At 40.4% G+C, this 22,836-nt stretch overlaps 1 protein-coding gene across 1 annotated transcript; it reads right to left on the bottom strand.

The window, feature by feature from the left end:
• Positions 1 to 19,336: 19,336 nt before the first annotated feature.
• Positions 19,337 to 22,254, bottom strand: LOC147442490 (peptidyl-prolyl cis-trans isomerase FKBP53-like). Its single transcript, XM_086528652.1, has 10 exons — positions 22,116 to 22,254; positions 21,906 to 21,982; positions 21,518 to 21,798; positions 21,166 to 21,263; positions 20,591 to 20,954; positions 20,159 to 20,501; positions 19,961 to 20,048; positions 19,828 to 19,869; positions 19,687 to 19,735; positions 19,337 to 19,605 (listed from the first exon to the last, which is right to left on the bottom strand). The coding sequence occupies exons 1-10, from the start codon at positions 22,126 to 22,128 to the stop codon at positions 19,527 to 19,529; spliced, it is 1,434 nt and encodes a 477-aa protein (XP_086384778.1). The 5' UTR covers positions 22,129 to 22,254; the 3' UTR covers positions 19,337 to 19,526.
• Between the last annotated feature and the right edge of the window lie 582 nt (positions 22,255 to 22,836).

Genomic DNA, 22,836 nt, shown 5'->3' with positions numbered 1-22,836 from the left:
GCTTGCAAGCACAATCAAGTGGCCGATGCACTTTCACAACGGCCAAGGGTAAATGTGGTGTCTATTGCAACTCACAATGATCTATCTTTTATGATAGATGAGTATGCTACTGAACGAGATTTTAATCACGTAATTACAGCCTTTTCATTAGGGAAGAAAAAAAGAACCATTCACCTTGGAGGATGGTTATCTTCCAAACGGCAATAGGCTATGTGTGACTCACCCATACAATAAGAAAGTCATGTATGAATCCCATGCTTCTCATTATGCGGGGCAAAGAAGGATTCCATAATCTACTCTTCGAGGAGTAGACATGTATTTATGTTGGCCTACCATGAAGAGTATATTTCAAAATGCGTGGTATGCCAAAAGTCTAAATTTGATTGAGGGAAGCAATTTGGATTGTTTCAGTCTCGACGGGCGTAAGAAGAAAACACACTCTATGCCTGTCAAAAAGACTATTAAGGCACATCAAATGGCAACCCTCTTCAGATCTCAAATTTTCAAGCATCATGACTTGCCAAGTTCCAACATCCCTAGTGTCGGACAAAGATCCTAGAATGACCAGTAATTTCTAGAAGGGTCTCTTTGAGAATCTAGGAAGTAGATTAAATTTCTCTTTCGGCATATCATCCACAAACGGATGGCCAAAGTGAAATAGCTAATCTAACGATTCTTGAATCTAATAAAAGCCTATGTCATGGAAGTAGATCAACGTTCTCAATGAGAGAAGTACCTACCTCTAATAGAGAATGCGTACAAAGACATTGTACAAACTTCTATGGGAAGTCACCTTTCGAGGTTAAAGAGGGAAGATCCAAAAGTCCCTTACTACTTAAATTACATGGGAAGATCTTCACTACTACTGATGAATATAGCCGAGACTCACAAGAATCTTTTCCAAAGATTAAAGAGGTTATATCCATCTCAAGTAAAGGCAAAAAGGGCTGCTGCTAATAAGCAAAAAAGAGACTTAACCTTTAAGAAAAATGATTAGGTCTTGCTAAAGTTTCTCAAGGCTCGTCTAAGGCATACTACGGGCAAGAATCCTACGAGCCACCAAGAGTATTATGCTAAACTAGCAAAAAGATACTATGGTCCTTTTTAAATGCTTAAGCCAATCAATGAGGTGGCTTATCAATTAACCAGTGGCTCATTGTTTTCCAGGAGAGCCTAGGTAAGCCTTACAAAGGAGTGCCAACAAAAGAAGCAATAGTTGTAGACCCTCCAAAAATCGAAGATCACGAAGAAGTACTTCAATCTAAGTTCATCCTATGACATGAAGACAAGGTATTAAGAAACGGTAAGATTATCTGACAATATCTTATTAAGTTAAATAATTCTCCTTTTAAAGATGCTAAATGGATGCAAGGAACCTAGCTTAAGGATAATATGAACCTTGTCAATGCTTACAATGATGCCTTAAAGTAAACATATGAAAATGTATTTTAAATGAACAATGTTTTTGTCCTTATAAGACTAGTTCTCTTGTTATTTTGCACAAATTTAAATAGTATGCATGCTTAGGAGCATGTTTGTGGTGACGACATCTCCCAAACACCAAGTAGAACTTGTCACTCTACTTTGGAAGTATAATATGGACTAAAGAGCAGACATGCTTGCGGCAGCTAAGTCTCCCAATCACTAAATGGATTAGTCATCCATTTTGGAATGATGTCTTAGGGTAAAAAGGGATCCTCTACCTGCTAAGAAACATGGACTAATGACTAGGCTTTATCTTCTCTACCTCATAGTCGAGGACGACTATGATTTCAAGAGAGAGGTAATGTCATAAAATCATATCTAGCTAGCCCAAATGATTTTCTCATATTAAACTGATAATTTAATGTGGGAGAATAAACGGGAACAGTAGTTAGAATAGAGACATGTGCTTCTAGACCTATCTGAGTAGGGGACCAAAAGGAGAGATGGTTACATCCCAATAGGGGTCCAAAAGGAGACAGTCTATCAAAGAGCAACGTGCAATAAGTGCTTCTAGACTTATCTCAATAGGGGACCAAGAGGAGAGATGGTTACATATCAATATGGGTCCAAAAGGAGGTAGTCTATCAAAGAGCAACGTGCATCTTATGGAGCTTCAAAGACCTTAGGGTTAGCTTCCTTAAAGACCTCGAAAGTTTAGTGTTAAAAGTCCTTTGACCTTAAGCGAGCTAGGGCTGAGCTTGAGGTGGGGACCCGACCTAAGCTTGAGGTGCTTGTCGTGCTTGATGAATAAGGTGCTTGAGGTGCTTGTCATGCTTGATGACTAAGGTGCTTGAGGTGCTTATCATGCTTGATGACTAAGGTGCTTGTCGTGCTTGATGACTAAGGTGCTTGAGGTGCTTGATGACTAAGGTGCTTGAGGTGCTTGTCATGCTTGATGACTAAGGTGCTTGAGGTGCTTATCATTCTTAATGAGGAAGGTGCTTGAGAAGCTTACCATGCATGGGGGTTAAGGTGTTTGAGTCAAAAAGAGGCCCTACAAAGGAGGGAGAAAGCCCCAAAGTTAGGGGAATCTTTGACTTAACCTCCCACTCACCCAAAGGGCACCCCCTTTCTCAAGGGGCACATGGACACATATCAAACTCTCCCTGTTCTTAGCCACATGGTGTGCTTGAATCCTATTGGCTGTGGGCTAAAGAGGGTCCAATGAGCTTCTAGTTCAATTCAAAAAATATTTAGATATTTTCAAGCTCTCTCTCTCTCTAAGGGGTAATGAGGACACTTGTCCAAAGACTATCCATGTACTTGAAATACATGGTGCATATGATTCGCTAGGGGGAGAGGGGTCCAATGAGCTTGAGGCATGAGCAAAAAGGAGGGCTCACCCAAAGCAAGCAAGGGGTATGCTTCGGGGGGTATACACCTCTCACACACTCATTTGTTTCATGGATTCTCACTTGGTGAATGTAAAGAAACTTCACCTCCTTCTCCAAGCTTGTTGAGAAGTTGAGTGCCTACACCAACACTCTTGGCTATGGAATGCAAATTCAACCAAGAGCCATGCTTCAACGCTTAATCTTGCCATCTTCTCCACCTTCATTACTATGTTATTATGTATGGTAGCAAGAAGAGTGATGATAAGTAAGGAACTCTTTCTTTCTCCTATGGATTGTTTCTTCTTCCTCTTTCCTACCCTCATTCCTCACTAGCTCTCTCCACCTTCAAAGGTGTTTGAGGCCTTGGGAACGAGGCTTGGGATAGTTAATGCTTTCTACAAAGTTTATTTTATGCTCGTGATGCATGAAGCTTTCCATCTTCATTGCATCACCTAGGCCACAAGGAACACAAAGATTGTATTGTACCAAGTCTCCTTTGATGGGAGAAACTATAATACAAATGCCTATTGGAGGGGGACCGGCTCCGCATAAATCCGATCGTCAATGGCTGTCATGTTCTCTAAACTCCCTCTCTTGCAAAAGTATTATTCATGCCAAGTTAACTAAGTACCATGTTTATGTTGCTACCATCAATTAAGTTCACCCGATATGCTCACAAAGTATTCTCACAAAAGTGCTTTATCATATTTCCTAATTTTGTTACTCTCAAAGTTCATAGGCCATTTCCATTAGAGCACACATTCTAGGTCCAAAGCCTAAAGCCTTCAAGATTGCCTCAATGTAGGACCATGTGATTCTATCATATGCTTGAGGAGGATATATTCTTGCTTGGTGAAAGAAGGGTATTCAATGCCAACCATAGCAGCCAAGATGTTGTCATATCTTAACCTTCATTTTTATGAATCCATGTTGGTGGGGGGTAATGATTCTATTCAAGGTTGGAGCCAGTCTTAGAGCAATCACCTTAGCAATGGTCTTGTATGCAACTGACATCATGGTAATGGGCCGCAAGTGTTTAAGCAGAGAGCAACATACCAACTTGGAAATAGGTTTGATCAGCCCTCTTTTCAGACTGGCATCCAAATGTCCTTCTAGCAAAGCCCTGTTAGCTAACTGTGCTACCGTGATTTTAATATCCTCCCAGAACTTGAAGAATTTGGCAATCAGTGTATCCCACCTAGGGGACTTTTCCTTACCCATCGCTTGCAAGGCACTCCAACATTCATCGATAGAAATTGGCCTCTCCAATACTTTTGCTTCCAATGGTAGTACATCACATTCGACCGTACCAAGTAGACGGGGGCTCTTGCCTCCTCGACCTCCAGAGTGCAAACTTCTGGCTGACCAATAATTTGACTGAAATGGTCTAGCATGAGCTTAGCCATAGCATTCTGGTCTCTTAGTGCGTTCTCCCTCTCGTCAGTGATTGCTATAATAGAGTCCCTTCTTCCTTTTACTTTAAAAGTTCTAAAAAAGTGAACCTGGTTAGTGGCTTTGGGCTTGAGCTCCAGCTCTTTGGTTAGCTGCCGGGTCTTATTGATCTCCTTGGCTTGCGAGTCGGTGAGATGCACTTTGGCCTCTCACCATCTTTTGTGCTCTTCCTCAAGATCTCTTCCTTCTTGCATTCTTCTAGCTAGTTTCTCTACTTCTTCCTTCAGCTTCCTCTTTGCATCCTCTCAAGCCATTTTTACTTTGGGTCCTACTCATTTTATCGTTGATTAGATGTTACGCACTAGAGCGGGCCAGCAGGCTTGAGAGTTGTTGACTCCCACATCCTGCCTCAGGGCCTTCTTGGTTAAATACCTGAAGAGGGGATCATTAAAGAGATGCTCTCCTGAGACTAAATTTTTCTTCTTCCCCTGCGGGGAACATTCATCATTCTTGGCCCTAGCTATGTGAAAATTAATGGGAAAGTGATCCGAAATGCTCTTGGAGGTATCAACATCTATCATCACAGACAAGGGAAGCTAGTCCGCCTAATGGGAGATGTAGCACATGTCTAGACAAGATGCCCTGTTGGCATATTGGAGGCTTGTGTAGGTCAATCCTGGAGAGCTACTCCATGGACCTGCGTTCCACAAATAGACTAGTGCCCATTTCTAGCAAAGTGATTGCCATTTGGATTATTCAGCACCAACCAGCAGACTAGCCGGTTCCGTCTTGTCCTTGCGAGCTTTGACCATGTTGAAGTCTCCCATAATACACCAATCACCTTCAATAGGCTTCTCCATGAGATCCACCCAGACTTTTTCTCTCCCCTTAGCATCACATGGAGCATATACGTTGATTATGGTGAAGGAATGGCCTTCCCACTTGATCCTTACCCCAAGGACCCTACCTGAGCCATGGTTAAGCACAACTTGTGGCTCCAAATCCCTGTTGAAAATGGAGAGCACCCTACTAAATCCTAGAGCACCATTGCCATAGAACCCTATCTTCTTCCCTAAATCTTGCTTCCTGCAAAAAATAGGCAATGTCAAGATAGTGCTCCTAGATTAACCAACAATTCATCTGCTTCTTTTTTTACCTCTTTCCAAAACATAGTGCTTTTTTTCATACTTTATGACTTTCACATTCCAGGACCGAATATATAAGTTTTCCATTAAGGGGAGAGTGGGACAAACTCTTCCATGTCTAAAGAACCATCTCTTGCCTCTCTTTGCACTATCCACCACAACCACATTTACCTCAGACGTAGACAGCTCCAAGGTAAGCAGGCCCCTTATATTCCCCTCGTGTAGCACCTTAAAGATGTTACCTAGATTAATGGGGGCCTCTTGATGATCTAGGGGGATCTCCTTGCGATGGAAGTAGCTCCGTGCCAATTTTTTTACTCGCTTGCACTTAATCACCGAGACTTGTTGCCAGCCTTTGTCAATCAGCTTGGGGGCCGTGGACAAGACAATTTTTGACGCGGCTTTGGGGGTGGTTTGGTCACTGGGAATGTCGCAAATTGAAAACTTGGTGGGGTTTAGTTATCGCTATCAAGTCCACCAACAGCCGAATGCTTATGGGGAGTGTCCTTTTGAGTGCCCATCTTGTTAGCCTCGGGCACTCCATTATCCTTTTTGCTCTCACTTTCTCCTTGCTTTGCAGCTTCGACGCCCTTGTTGGATACTGTAGATTCTTTGTGTGAGGAAGCCTGTCCATGTTCAGCTTTAACCTCTTCCCTAGAACCATTCAAATGGAAGTCTCTAGAGGTTGACAAAATCAACCGACACGGGGCACAAATCCTTGAATGCCTCCAGGATTCAAAATCCAGGTTCCAAGGTAAGACGCAAACTAGGGAGCGGTTGAGGTACAACGAGCTTTTGGCTAAGATCTTGTCAATCACCACCAGGTCATTAAACCTAACTGTCTAGAATCCTTTGGTCAAATATTGGATATAATCAATTGTCCCACCATACTTGAGAACTGTTGGGCTAGAAATTCATCTACTCAGCTCTACCTATGAATGTATCCTACCCATAAAACCAAATATCATAGACAAACTGGCCACTGCTGCCAATTGTTTCTTAATTAGTGTCGGCGGGACCGACATCGTGCACGGGTTACCCGCTTTAACCACCTACGGTAAACTTTCCTTTAGAGCTTGAAAAGCCATCTCCATTAGGAAAGATATGGACTCTCCTTGGGCCTTTTTGATTAGTGAAGGCTTAAGGGAGAACCTATGAGAGGGCTCTTGGGATATCACCTAGAAGGGGAGGAATGGTAGGGGTTCAGCCTAATTGTCTCCCTCTTCAATGCTTGGTTCTTAGAGAGTGGGGGGAGAGAGGCTGGGGGGAGGGGGGGAGGGGGGGAAAAGGGGGAAAAAGGTGTCATAAAAGAGGGAGGGACCCCCCCAAAAGAAAAAATGTGCAGGCTTAAAAACCCTAAAAAATGAAATTTTTTTAAAAGTGTCAAAATTGACTCATTTGCCTCCAAAACTGTCCCAAAACATATACTAACTTCAAAAAGTCAAATTGCAGTGTTTCTTACAATTTGCATGTCTTGGAGCTGAGTAGAAAACCCTACTAGTGGATGATTTGTCATGATAAAGGCTCACTCAAAACTCTCAAGATAGTCCTTAACAAGCCCAACTTGGCTTAGTTCAACTTATCCATTTTTGCCCCAGGTTTAGGTCTCTCAACAATCAGGTCTTTGTCACCCTTTGGTCTATGGAAACTAGTTTTTGGGTACCCTAAAGGTTTGTTATTAGGAAACATTAAAAAAAATAGGGTATCCTATTGCTAAACGTGACTATATTCTTGGCTATACCTGACTCAATTTGGATTTGTGTATTAAAATCTAGAGCAATTTTGGTGAATTTCACTTGAAACAACACTCAAAACAGTCTCAAGACCAGGATACAGAAACTTTCGCTTGTATCTTGGTCTCTAAAAGGTACTTTTAGCTCAAACTTAATATTTGAGATGTGCTCAAGTATGTCTATTATCTCATCAAATCAGATATCCCCACTATGAAGAGGTACATGGATGGCGATCTATGACAAGTCAAATCTTGACAGTAGCTAGACAAGGTCATGCACATGCTCTGTATCAATTTTCATCAAATCGAAGGTCTGTGGGACATGGATCGCGATCCATGTTCAACCATACTTGGAATTGATCTTTGGATAGCTTGTTGCACTCTATGTCCACAAGCTAAATCTTAAATCTTTTTCAGTTTAGAGTTGTTTTGACGGGTCAACTGGCCGACACTATGTTTGCATTGCAGTTTTCAATTTGTCACATATTTTGATGTCTTTTGACCCAAATTTGCTCAATTTTTAAAAAAAATTGAACTTGGGAATATGTTTCCTTGTGTATGCACTACAAATCTAGAAAATTTCAGGTCAAGTTGTCACCATGGGTACATGGATCCCGATCCATGTTTGGAAGCCAAATTGATTTTTCTTGTCACCAATCAAGATTAGCATGACTAATAGATGCTATGGTATCAATTTTTTTGGGATTTGGACCTTTACGTTGAAAATTAGGTCAATTTTGGTACTTGCTTAGAGTACTTGATAACTTTGGAATTTTATTTGGGGTTTTGATGTCCAAATTTAGTTTTGAAAAGACCACTAGGCTCCTTGTGACATGTTGTAGCTATGGTACAAGTTTGGTGTTAGTCTTTGACAAAGGAGCATGGATAGCGATCCATGTACCTTGGTGGAAGAATGTAATTAAACTTGACACACAGCTTGCCCTTGGTCACCTAATGCTAGCCATATTTTTTTTTTGTGGCTTGGACTTGATTAGGTCAGTCAAAAGTCAATCCTAGTCTATTTCCACTGTTATCCACTATGAAGTACTTTTTGACTTTTTGACCTACTTTTTGAACTTTTTTAGCAACCCTCCTTTTGGATGTTTTGTTCAAAATGTCTCTCCTACATGCTAGTATAATTTTTGTCCAAAAATTCACATTAGGTACATGGATCGCAATCCATTTCTAGTCACCTCTGGACTTGAAATTTGGTGAGCTAATAGACTATGATGTTTGGAGCCTGCTTCCTTTTTGAATTTGGATTAATTTGGACCAACCAAAGGTGAAATCTTGAGTCTGCTATGATAGTTTTGACAATGTTTTGTTTTTGGCTCTTTTGATCACCTTTCTCCACTTTTTTGGCAATGATTCTTTTGGGAAAAGCAGTTATCTACTGCTCAAATCTCAGTCAAAATATAGATGAAGTTTATGAATTGCAATCCATGTTTCATTGGATCTGGACACCTAATTTGGCTTGCTAATTACTTGCAATGTCAATAGTCTACTCTACCACTTATTCTTGGATTTGGAAAAAAATTTATCAGTCAAAAGTAAATTCTTATGTCTGCCTTGTGGTTTTTGACTAGTTTCTGTGTTTGGCTATTTTGATCAGCTTTTTGCTAATGTGCCTTTTTGGAAAGTTATTTCAAATGGTGCCAGCTATCTACAATACAAATCTCAGCTCCAGTTAATCAAAAGGTACATGGATTGCGATGCATGTTTGACCACATTTGAACATGAAATTTGGTCAACTGTATGTTTGCACTCTATGGATGTCATATTTTCTCTTATTTTTGCCTAAACTGTCATAGGGGGACATGAATCGTGATCCATGTTCCTGCACCAAATTGCATGGAACTTTCCACATTGGCTCTCTATGGCTTGGTTATCCCCTTTTTGCACTTACTTTTGGGTTTAGAGCAGCTTTTGAGTTCTGACCATCAACTTTCCACATTTCTAGAGTTTATGGTCGTTTTTCCCAAAATATGGTTTTCAATAGTTTTTACCCTGATCTTTCAGTCCAAATTTGATGATAGTAGTTTCTACTTGCCCTACTCCTAAGTACTGAAATGAACCTATGAAGAAAAAGAAACAAAACAATGCAAATATCTCATTCACAACTCTCGACAATAGATCTAGCAAGTCCTTGACTTCTAGACTCTACCAAGCACTAAACCTTGTGTCTAGCTACTTCACTGCTAAAGTGTAAATGGAATGAAAAGACAAATCTTTGGAAAATAACGCTCTAAATACGCACTAGGTCACTCACCATCTAAGGATCATTACCCAAAAACGACACCAATGTTAGTGGATTTCCATGATCGGACGTCTATAGCATAGCTATCTGGCACTAACATAATGTCAATACACCGGGAAGCGATTTAAATGGGGCAGAAGACTCTTTCAGGTTATTAGTCCTCAAGCAGTGAACCTAAAAAGTAAATGCATCAACTCAACAAGAAAATCAACACTCAATTATCAAAAAATATGTCTATTTCCTTTCTCACTGCTCTCAATCATCACACCATTTTGGCACTTGAATGGGCCGTAAAATACAATGAAACTTTAGGAGGAGGTCTACAAGGCCTAGGGTCGACCAAGTCTGGTCTCAATCCGGTAAGGTACCCAAATCACGGTACGTCATGATCAAGGTCTTAAAAAGTGAAATAAAACTATCCAAAAGGGTTGCCCTATTGTCTACAGACACTCTCTTATGGCCCAAATGTTAAAAGACAATAATTTAAGCACTCAAATCTGCAATTAAGGCTCACAGACGCATAGTTACGAACCTCAACAAAATTGAGAATGCTTTCACTTAATTGAAAGAGCATGGAAAGAGGAGCACGATGAAAGTTTCAAAATTGAAAACAGATTACTCAGTCATTAGAAAAATTGATTACAAGTTGGAGCAGTTTGGCTACTTGAGTGTACGTACAATAGAGCTCTTTCTTCCTCTAAAAGATAATCCCTCCTTTCACATTAAGGTTATTGAATTTTATACCTAGGGCTCTCTAAATGGCCAATGGTCAACTCACATGGGCATCTACACATATCATGATAGAATTACAACTTAGGGAATCGACTTGCTACTCTGCAATCAGGATTTACACACAGTGTAGATATACTAGTTTTTAAAAAAAATAGAGTACAAATGTGATGTGCAACTAAGTGTCTAGTCAAGGACACCCGTTCAGTGAGTCCACCATCAACCACCGTTGAGACATTTCGTGACATGTGAAGGAGATAATCCTACAAAAGTGGTGTGCCATTGAGAATAAGTGGACAAATCATACCATTGAGGAATGTTATGACAACAAGGGTCAACCTAGGAAAATTCCTTATCAGCCTAGCCTATAGTACCAACCAAATCCACCATTGAATCCTTAGTATTAGCATAATAGTCCAGCACCACCATCACCAAGATATGCTTCTCGACCAATGAATTCAACTAGGAGTTGAAATATTGAGAACAATGTTGGGGTACCGATTGCCACTGCCAAATGACAACCAGGAAGTTGTGAGGTATGTATACCAAGTCCAATACCCACAAAAGGATGCCATAATGCCCCTACACACATATTACAAAGAGAAAATCTAAGGGACCCACCATGCATACGATCCTAACCCACAAATGATCATGGAGTCATAAATATTGCTTCATCCTCCTAGTAATCCTCACTTGAAAATTGGGAGTGTATCACAAATTGAAGGGTTTACGTTGAGCCAAGGAACACTAATGTTCATAGCCAGTTAACGAGAAAAGTACTCGTGTGGATGAACTCTAAAGCTCATCTATGGATGTTGTTAGGAATGGGATCGTGCTAGCTAGGGTGGATGAAAGAGAAACATAGTGCAAGTGTGTGAGTGTGTGTGTGTGTGTGTGTGTGTGTGTGTGTGTGTGTGTGTGTGTGTGTGTGTGTGTGTAAGCAAGATTATCACTTAGGTTCCAAGATAGAATTAGCTTGGATTCATAAACACAACCTTGAGTATTGACTTAGCTTAGCACAGGCTCACCATAGACAAGCATGTAGTGCAAACTTGAAATGTGTTGTTTATTCATGAAGTGAGTTTTAAGTAGCTCTACATCTTGACTCCATTACATGTGGGATAATTCCTCCTCTTCTCTCCTTCACTCAGACTTTAGGACAAAGCTCACACTTTACAATCTTCCCCTTGAGGTTTGGACTAAGACAAACACTAAAGATGCAATATCCACACATGATGATGAGTAGGTATCCACACAGGATGATGATGATGATGATGATGATGATGATGATGATGATGAGTAGGTATCCACACAGGATGGTAAAATCCACACATGATGATAATATCTGCACATAAAAATAAGATTCCTCCCTTACAAGTAGAGAGGCTGCATCTTTAAAGTATGTCGTCATAGAAGACAAGGTTATCCTTGCCTTTGTCTTCTTCTTCATTCTCTACCATGTGAGATGATCCTTTGTTAGGTCTCTTTCCTTCGTAGCTTCTGTTGTTGCTTCTACTACTGCTTCTTTCTCCACTGCTACTGCCTCCATTTGAGTAGCTACAAGAATTAGGGTATCCCTTCTTACCGCATTTGTTGCAAGGTTTGTTTTTGTAGCAGTCTTTCGCTACGTGTTCCATTCTTCCACATCCATAACACTTTCTTCCAATTGATGATGTTGATGGTGAATATCTTCCCCTTGAGGATATCATGACAAAAGCCCATGTTGATGATGTTAATGAATCTTTTTGTTTCTTTCTTCTGCTTGGATTGAGTTGATGACATATTGCAAAGGTGGAGCCGGTTCTTTTTCTTCAAGAATTGTGACTAAGTGGTCATAAGAAGGTGGAAGTCCACTTAATAGTACGGCCACTTTGTTGTCTTCTGGTACTTTGACTTGGATGCAAGTGAGCTACGCGACAATGCTCTTAAGCCTATTTACTAGGCTAGCAATGTCCTCCCCTTCAATCGTAGCGATCTTGTAAAGTTGTCTTTTGAGACTAACTTTACTTCTTTTGTCCCTTGCTCCAAAATTTCTTTCTAGGACATGCCAGGCTTCATGTGCATGCTTACATTCATCTATGAAATGCACATAGTTGTCATGCAAGGAAGTGATGATGATTCCTAACGCTTGTTCGTCTTTGGAAAAATTCTATGCACTTGCTATGAGTGTAGATACCCTAGTATGTACTCCATTGGGTTTGGCTTGTTGTTCTAGGGATGTGTTGATTAAAAAACCATTAAAAATTTTTCATTAGGTAACCCCTTAACGTTTTTTTCCAGGTGTGAAATCCTTCCTTGTTGTAATTTTCGATTCCCTTCCCTCCCATTGGTCTTAGCTGAGGAGACTCTCCTAGCCAGTGTCTACCTCTTTACACAAGCACAAATATCCCTTGGAAATGATAGAAAATTTGTTTTCAGATTATTGTGCTTGGCTGCAAGGTTTTCAATTTTAATATGTTCTTTAAAAATTTTCCTTCAATGTGAAGTACCTCTTCGCTAGCGTGAAGTCACCCTTCACAAAAAAAGTTTTATCTTCTTTGATTGGCTTGGTGATGCTTTGGAGATTTTCTTTGACGCTTAGCCAAGCTGTTGATGTGGACTACAAAGCTGTGGATAGCTTGAAGATAAGTTTGAAGCTCCTTGTTGAAGTTCCCTTTTGAAGTTTATAATTGAAGCTCTTTGGGATTGGTTAAAAACTTGTGGGCTATTGCTACGCAATGTGGGATTGCCCCTTACAAGAGCTTGGATCATTGGTGCAGTGGGACGAGCCCCTTATCAAGGTGAAAAGTTGTGATGGCTCGTGGGATAGCACTTCTAAAGGTGTTGGAGCTTTGAGGATCTTAGGTCGCGGGATCACCCCTTGGTAGGGTTTGAGGCAATGCCAAAGGGGATCCGGCAACGGGGCAGGGCAGGGCACTTCCGGGAAGGCAGGGTCAGGACGGGCAATCGAGCAGCGCCTCAAGTAGGCGGGGGTAGAGCAAGCATGCCGGGGCAAGCGGGCAGCACTTCCGGGTAAGGCGAGCATGCGCGGGAAGCCTCCAGGCAGCGGGCAAGGCACCTTGCAGGCTCAAAAGGCCTTCCTTTGTGCGCGTGATTGGCCTCTTACGGACCCAACCAGCTAATTCGATGTAGTTTTCCGCTAGGTTTGAGTTCCACCCACCCCCCGCGATCAAAAGAGGATCTTAAACTCGTAAGCCACCACGTCCACACCAATTTATGGTATTTGTGCTAGGCCAAGGGGCCCAATGGGCTCCACGTGAGGAAAACTCCAAAAGAATATATTTTTGCTCATTTTTGTAGGGCTGCACCCACCGGAACACACACACACACACACACCTATTTTAAGTATAAAAATTGGGCATAGGGATGAGGAAGCTCTTGAGCTCAGATTGATGTGCTTGAGAGATCTGCGGGTAGCTTGTGAGTGTGGCTTTAAGTTTATGTATCCAATGGAAGAAGAAAAGAAATTTATTGAAATTAATTGAAGACGCATTAAGTGCAAAATTCGACCATAATTCAGTGCAAGGAGCTCTTAATCAAACTCGACCTAACTATGGAGGGTAGTGGCAAACAAGAAAGGACTTAAATTCTAAAAAAGTGAACGAAAAAATTAAGATGGTAATAAATGCAACCTTTAAACCAATCAATCCAAGGATATTACGATTGTGTGTATGTATCCCAATTAGACAACTAGGTCAAAACCTAATAATCTAATTTTTATGTATCTCCATGTCATAAATTGACAAATCAATTTACGCAAGTGTGCCTACACGTGTGTGTGTGTGTGTGTGTGTGTGTGTGTGTGTGTGTGTGTGTGTGTGTGTTTGTTTTGGAGTGTTAATTTGTATACCTTATTCACAATTTGAACATATATTCAAAAAGAGAATTGACAAAGATGAATAAAAGTGAGTACATACAATTTTTTTCTTAAACATATGTACATTTGAAATAGAATTTTGATGTTTTATTACATCTAAGAAGTAAAAATGAAATAGCAACAATAGAAGTTTCCCTGTAAAAATTGATCGAGCAGCATTTTAATTCAAAGATAAAAGAAATCAGATCCTTACGTGCAACCATCATGCAAACAAAAAAATCATTATCAATTTTGTTTAAACATGAAATACAGATATAGGACGGATCCACAGTTGTCATCCATGTCCCTCTAATCCAAGCAAACAAATATGTTCTATACATACAAAAGATTTTGTCTAAATCTATGTATGGAAACACTAACCATGAGTAATTCCTCTGGACTTGAAGGTGAGTGGATGCCAAGATTTTTAGCGGACATAACTATTCTTGGAAAAGGAGTTGGAATAGAGTTTCTAAGCACAATAAAAAACTAAATGAAGATTAAGAATAAGTTCTACATTCAAAGTCATGGAACTTTGAACATAGAATTTACTTACAACATATTGTTTAGTAGATTACAAACTTAAATTGACATTAGTTTGTATCGTTATGAAAAAGGAAGTTAAACACATGCATATTAGCATTGAAAAAAAGGACGATGCTTGATACTATGTTCAAGGGAAAGTTACCTCCTTTGCACCTTACAATCTCTTAAGATTCATTTTTACCCTTTAGCATTATATGGTTAATAATACGCGATGACATATAACTATATTTTTGTACTGCACTTGTAATTATTGGTAGTTTTATGCAGATAGAAATATCTCTAAAGTGCCAATTCAGTAATTGCAACGAGTGATGATACTTATTTTTTATGTAGAAAAGTATAAAATTACTAACAAAACAAGTTTAATGTGAAAATCTAATAGAAAAAATAAAATGAGTTCTTTTATCTTTGGATCCTAAGGAGGAAAAAAACCCTTAATGAAAAAACCTTCCACCTAAGAGGATGATGCATCGAAGTTTCTTTGCCATGAGAGTAGTCGTATTGAAAGTCTTATAGACAAACGGTACTGAGAACATGTGTATTGTTGATTGTCCGGCTTACTTTTGGACCTTTTGAGGATTCGACCTACTGTCAAAACACGGTAAAAAAATAATAAGGCCGTTTACGCAAGAAGCCCCGCTAGTAAAAGTAGCCTTTACCTTTTGAGGTAAGGAGAGCTAACCCTTTTACTCGAAATGGTAGTCAGGAGTCAAAAAAATAAAGATAGTGAGTATGTGTATGTATGTCTTAAGTGTTGGATGTACCCTGGAGATAAAGTGTGTGTATTTCACTCCAAGCTCAGAGTTCATGGCAGTAGGAACGAAACCAAGGCTATGTTTCTCCATGAAAGGTTTGTTCTAGGCAGGAAAAAAAACTTTGAAATTTACCCCCTTTTTAAAAAAAAAAACATTAAAAATTTTTATTAAAAAAATCAACTAGAAACTATCTATCATTTTTTTGAAAAAATAGACAAACTCCATATATCTAGAGCTTTGACCTTAGCTAGATAATAGCGCCAAGGTGGGTATTTTGTAGTCGTTAGTGGGGGGGAGTATTTTGATTGTAACATAGCAGGACATTGCAAGTGATTCAACTCCCTAACTTGGTGTCCTTAATCAATATAAGGCGATACGAGTTATTACTTTGTTCATGAACAATTTGTGTGTGTGGCACTCATGCGTGTGTGTGGGTGTGTGTGGGTGTGTGCGCACGCACACGCGCACGAGAGAGAGAGAGAGAGAGAGAGAGAGAGAGAGAGAGAGAGAGAGAGAGAGAGAGATTATGCACATCAAGTTAGCATCAACATACCAACTCAAACATACAAACAAATGGTGCACATAACCATACACAAGTGCACAAAACACATCAAAAGTTCATAGCACCTATATGCACAAATCAAGAAGCCAAATTGGTTTGAAGTGGCAGATCACCATCAATGGCTAAGCCCAAAAGTGTATCAAGTCAACCCCTAGTAAACTTTCAAAAACGGGCACACGTGTAATGTTAATATTGAATCTAGCTTTGCATACCCATAGATTAATATAAGACCATCAAGAGAGAACCAATATAATATTATGTAATGGCAACTTTGCTTTATAGAATTCAAGCAAGAAGCATGTCATATAAGCATCGTACACCTCTCACAAAAACCTCAAAGAACAGCTCTCCCTTTAAGAGCTCTTTAGCGTAGGAGCACTACCTAGAACTGTCCACACAACCATAGGGTCTCACCATTATATAATCTTGGCCTGCTGACCACACTTGGACAAACATAACCCAAGCCTACGAAGTGGTGAGCTACACACCCCTTGTGACCATTAAAGCTTCCTCAAATCCCGTGTAGACTCCATCCCCGAGATCTACATACAATGTGTCCTATCCACACATGTTATATGTGCTTGATGGTCCCAATGCTATAGATGACATGACATTGCCTCTTTTTGAAACAAATTTAAGCAATCATAAACATCCTAGGACCCCTAAGCAGAGAAAACCATAAGGTAAAATAACTCTCCTTCAACGAGCCAACCTTTGAACTCCTTTTACACTTGTCATATGAGTTCTCGTTTGAGAGCTTGTTATTACCTCATGACTCTATTAGTGTAAACACCTATATTCTTTATTAAGTTTACTATTGTGAACTTTTGTATCTTGAATGGAAAAATTCTACCTTTCGGATTCATTTTGATACAATTATTGTGGCAAGCCAAACCTCCAAGGATTGTAGAAAATTATACAATCTTTCAAAGCTCGTTATTACCTCATGAGTCTATAGTGTAACCTCTTAGGTTCGTTGTGCCACACAATATTTTGTTGTCCCCTCTTAGGTAATTGTCATCTACCTATGTTTAGAGACCCTTAAATCACTAGCCAAGGGAGACCTCCAAAGATTATACAACACTTGCTCAAGACGTTCGCTATTATTGAGTCGGCAATCTACCCATAAACTTGTTTCCAAGTCCATAATCTTTCTTTTTCCACAAATGTATCGACAATTCCTAATTCACAATTGACCATCGGTCTTGTAATTCTCACCTTATAGTTTGTCATAGGGTAGAGTGACCTTACTTTGAACTTGCATCGAGCTCTTAATTGGCTGCCATTCTTAAAGAATGAGCTTCTACAAAGTTATCCTTCTACTTTCTTTCTTCCTTAAGGACTTTGTGTCCCCATATAAAACTTTGTTGTTAGATGTAACTTCTTGAACTTGACTCTCTACCTATGTGTTGAAAGTAGAGCACCAAATACTTGTACAAAATGTCCTCAAATGAAACCATGTATCACATGCCATTAAACTTCATTGAAGGTCACTTTGTTGACAAAATCTTTTAAGGATAAGATATCATATTCATTGATACTAGTATCCAAATCATAAGCATGCTACACCCATCTCTGCAACACAAGTGTGAGCATGACACAACACAAAAGGCTATGTTGTATCACGCATATCAAGTTTTGGAGAGTAATGAGTCCCACCTTTTTTCTCTCAAATATAGAGGTGTGAAATAAGTGTGGTATTCTTAAGTCCCACAATCATGTCATTTACTATCATATGAGATTCCACTCAAGAAAAGGTTGTGCATCCTAATCTTCCAAGGGGGACAAATAGTGTGAGCTTTGAATGCCCCCTTTAGCCATACTTTTTTTTTTTTTTTGAAATACCATCTCCGCAGAGGAACGGAGCAAGGAATACCCTATACTTTTCCATGTATTCACAACTGTACATTTGTTGAACCTCGTACCAACCAAGGACCATAGCATGGGAACTTCTCCAATGGGGTAGCACCCACCAAACTCAATTTGGAAAGCCTCGAACCCTCTACCTTGAGGTTACATCATAGTCCATATGCCTCAAGCCCTCTACCTTGAGGTTACATCATAGTCCATGAGCCTCGAATCGTCTACCTTTGTATTATATCACAAAGGCTCAACCAACTAAGCTATACCTTTTTAACCATCTCAAATTTTGATGTGAGGAGCTGCCTCTTAAGAGGGGACGCTCAACTCCACCCAATTTTAATACTCAGCACTGTCCTTCCAAACACTCTGCCTCAATATAATTTGTCGGTCAGTGAAAACATGTCCTAGAAAATCCATTTCATGGAAGGACACTGTGCCTCAATATAATTTGTCAGTCAGTGAAAATATGTCCTGGAAAATCCATTTCATTATGATGCAAAAACTGAAACTACCTCACTGCCAAAAGCTGTCCATTACCCACAATGTTTGCACGTTCACTCCTCGAGTAATCTATAAACTTCATGTTAATCCGACAACACCTGATGATTACAAATAAAGATGACTAGTCATCTATGTGCTTAAAGCAACAGGTTGCACACTACCTACCTCAAGAGTACTCTATAAACTTCATGGCAGGAGTCAAGACACGAGTCGCACTAGCATATGTTCCTTCAATTGCAAACATAAGTGTGGTAAATTGGTTATCCCAATTCCCTCTTGATTTATAAGTATTCAGTTCAAGACTTATCAGACTGATCTTTTAAGACCTCTTGGAATTGTTTCTGCAATGTTAAAAACTCGTAGTATTCTTCTCACTGGTAGCTCCTGATTTTGGAGCATCTCTCTTGTTGCTGCACTAAACAGCAACCACACCACTCCCCTTCAAAAAAGGCAGCCTTCCTGGCTATGAGACATTGAAAGTATACCAGTTGTCACTCTATGTAGACACTTCAACAGTTCAGATTATAATTTTCTAAAGAACCACTTAACAAAGGCAAACTTCTTTTTCTTTAAAGTTGTTCAAGGTGATTATGTCACTTCTCCGAGCTCCACTGAGCCATCTCCCTAAGATCCCAATAGGTATGAGCTTGGCTGATCTCAACCCACCTGCACATTTGTAGGCCTTCGCCTATAAATATCCCTTGAACTGCCCACTCCCTAGGGGGGTGCCTCCCACAGGACCTACCCACCTGCATATTTGTAGGCCTTCTACCTAAAAATATCCTTTTAACTGCCCACTCCCTAAGGGGTTGCCCTTGTCTTGGCACTCCACCATTTCCAAGTGTGTGAAATGCTTGCCCTGGATTGAAACATGGAACAACATTACCAGCCTCAGGGCATGACACACTAGTGTTATTAGGTTAGTCACTAGTGCATATTTGCATACAACTTACAAAGATTTCACTAGTCCACCATTTCCAAGTGTGTGAAATGCTTGCCCTGGATTGAAACATGGAACAACAGTACCAGCCTCAGGGCACGACACACTAGAGTTATTAGGTTAGTCACTAGTGCATATTTGCATACAACTTACTAAGATTTCACTAGTTCGTATCTAGTATTATCAACATGCAACCTTGTAATTTTCAAATATTAAGGCTGTCGACAAGCTAGCCCATCTGGTGCTAAGAAACTTCCATTTGAGGATATTTTCTTTCACTGACATAGTACAAAAGCGATCGTTAAACTTTCGGATTACAAGATCTGTAGCTTGTAACAAATCACATGACAGCACAGTGGACAAAAAGAAAAGCTAAAGCCGCATATATATACAAAACTCTTCGTTGGATGTGATAAGGCCAAAAACTCCTCACTTGACTTCCACCAGCTCAACATCAAACTTAAGCCAAGAGTTTGGAGGAATGCCCGGAACTCCTTTAGACCCATACCTACAACAGAACAAAACACCCTTACGCCTGCAAGAAAAAAAAATTGTCACCATATAAGCCACTATTAACATAAATAATTACCCCATCTCAGGAGGAATAACCAGACGCCTTTTGTCCCCAACTCGCATTCCTACACCCATAACATTGATATTATCATTCAGACTCCACACGATGATTGATCCACGTGAGCCACAATTTACAAGAAAGTGCTATAAAACCTACCGTTGACGCCAATATCCCATCCTTTAATGACCTCGCCTACACCTGAACTCACCTCCAAAAACCAAAATCAGAAACTTTACCATGCTTAATAGTGAAAAAATTAATGTACCAGAAACGTCAACTACCAACTCACCTAGTCTGAAAAGAAAAGGCTTTTTACCAACATTAGAATCAAAAATTTTCTCATTTGATCGTAGGCGACCGGTATAGATCATGCCAATCTGTGGAATGCATTCATTCCAAGGATGTTAAAACGCTGGTTTCAAGCAGCCACTAAACAACAATCAGTTGTGCTCATTAATATTGCACCAAAAAAAAAAGTCTGACTCACCTTCTTTCCCGGTGTTGCCTGCTTCCCATCCGGCTTTCCCATTTTGATGTTACCAATCTCGAGCCCATTAGGGTGCTTTCTTACAGCACCTTTCTCGTTACTGTCCACAATATTGGGATCATCCTTTTTCAATTCAATCGTTTGCACATCAGCCTGCTTGATTGGTGTCAGTGTTGATCCATTTGCCTGAGCTGCGGGTGACACAGAAATATCCTCTGAAGCATCTTTCCCTTTTTTCTTTTTCTTTTTTTTCTTCTTAGACTTCTGGGAGTCTGTATCCATCTCGTGCTCTTCTGCTACCACAGCCTTATGTTGTGGAGTCTCCACTTGCACGTCTGCTGACCTGCACGATACTTTCAAGTCACGAATGCAGCTTTACAAGATAGGGTGGTTATGAAAATACCTTAACGAGCGCTTGAAAGAGTGACTCACTTTTTCTTAAAATGTGGCTCATTACTGGCCTCTTTTTGTTTTCTCTTACGACCACTGCCATCACAAATAGATTCACCTGCAGCAGCACTACCACCATCTACTTGCTTCTGAGGTTTCTTTTCGTTGGCCACTACATCAACAACAGCCACTTCTTGTTTTTTGTGACGTTTGACACGAAAGCCGTCCTCATCCTCACTGCTGTTGTCCTGCTTAGACTGAACTGCAGTTTGCTTTGAATTACTAGTTTTACCAGCTGGTGTCACATCAGCAGGCCCATTTTTTTCGGAGTGTTTGGCAACCTTCTTCACAGGAACAAGGCTTTTCCCAGGCACTTCGGTGTCATCGGGTAGTTCCTCGATAGTGACTAAGAACCACGAGAAGACCATTATATTTAAAATGGCCCACCGTACACACAACAAGTGAGACCCAAAATCCACTCCTAGCACCTACCAATTCAAGCTCACATCACCCGTTCATACCACAATAACTTCCTCGTTTCAAATGTGGAAGAAGAGCTTGCAGCTATTGTGTGTGTATTTCCTCATGAGCTGATATATTAAACTTGTTTCACATACCTCCAGTGTTGGGAACTCTGGTATCATCCTCCTTGCCAAACCAATCGTCATCGTCATCGTCTTCGTCGTCATAATCATCATCGTCAGAAACAATAAAACTATCCATACAGAAGAGAGTTAAAGGAAACAGGAAAATCTCATTGCAGTAATTCTCAAAACCTTCATATTGGCATAGGAAACAGAAAGTGAATGCACTGGTCATATGAGCCTATGATCCTCGTTGCTCCATTCATGCAGCATAAATGCACAAACAGCAAGTTGAGTCCAATCCATTCATCTTTGGACAGCTCTGCCATACCTTACTGAGGTCAAGGTCAAGCAATCACACCCTCACACATGACACTGAGGATACGAATCACTCTCTTCTTCTTCCTCTTCTTCCTCGTCTGAATACCCATCATCTTCTACGTCTTCACCAGATTCGTTGCCATCAAATACTCCATCAAAGTAGCCTACCAGGTGGACACTTGAGGAACCTTTAACAGAAAAGGTGACATCATCATCAAAGAAGAGATCAAGTGTGCAAGTTTCAGCAACTCCAGGGAGAAGAGAGCACACGTAGACGAAGGGTGATTCGGCCACACTACACCTCACGATGGTTCTGTCGTCAGACTTTCGATTGCCCAATGTGGCCTGCAGCATAGGAGCTAAGCAAAGTCATGTGTGCTATTAAAAAGCAGTACATATGCGCTAGATACCTGCAGGTCTCAAACAATGAGCAAGAGGGGGATGAAGAAAACCTGTGAAAGATGAAGCCTGGGAGCCTGAAAGTCACTAAACTTCAGCGTATATGATTTCCTTGGCTTCACTTCTACGCCTGCACACAAAACCATCAACCCATAGCTAGCTAGCTCTCTCTCGCTCTCTCTCTCTCTCTCTCTCTCTCTCTCACACACACACACACACACACACAACACCGAACCTCCCAGAGTGACGAAATTAAGGCGTACCCCAGAACGCCATGCCCAGCTTCAGTCGTGTGCTACAGCTGTCGTAACCCTAACGACGAACTTCATGGGCGCAAATCGCCTTTTAAACTTCTATGTGTCCATACCAGCATTTCACTGCTCATCACAAAGAAGGGTATCGGAACCAAATCCAAATGGTTTCACATGCCACATTTATTGACTATTAACGTCCCACACATAACTTTTGGCCAGTTCAAAAGTGTCAACAGACACACACACACACAAGCAACTGATATGATCAATCTATGAGACACATCGAATCACCTACGTGCATGGATAAATGATACATGAGAATAGCACATAATGTGTAAATGATCGAGGTATGGAGCCCTCAAAAACCTTAGTTGCTACTCTTCTTTACCACACTAAAAATTAGTTCTCAAGCAGCTACACCCGTGGTTTAGAGACTGTTGATTGCAAAGAATAGTGGAGAGGGTTTAACATTGCTCGGTTGATTATGGTTCTTGTTGAGCTTGCTAATAGCTCAATAATGGTTAAGCCAAAGCCAAAGGCAAGCCCCGAGAGACTCCAGTATTAAGACTATAGTTCCCACGAACTAAGTCCTTTTCAACCAAGATAATAGATCCCTGTCCCACTTACCCTATTGCAATGAACAAATCCAATCTTTCATGGACAACTTAAGGATCTCTCTTTTTAAGCAAGAAAAGAGAAACCAATAGCTCTGATACCAATGTAATGGAAA

The sequence above is a fragment of the Adiantum capillus-veneris genome, chromosome 14 (assembly GCF_014529385.1).
Source record: "Adiantum capillus-veneris isolate H3 chromosome 14, ASM1452938v2, whole genome shotgun sequence".
Lineage (NCBI taxonomy): Eukaryota > Viridiplantae > Streptophyta > Polypodiopsida > Polypodiales > Pteridaceae > Adiantum > Adiantum capillus-veneris.
This window is presented reverse-complemented; position numbering and strand designations above follow the sequence as displayed.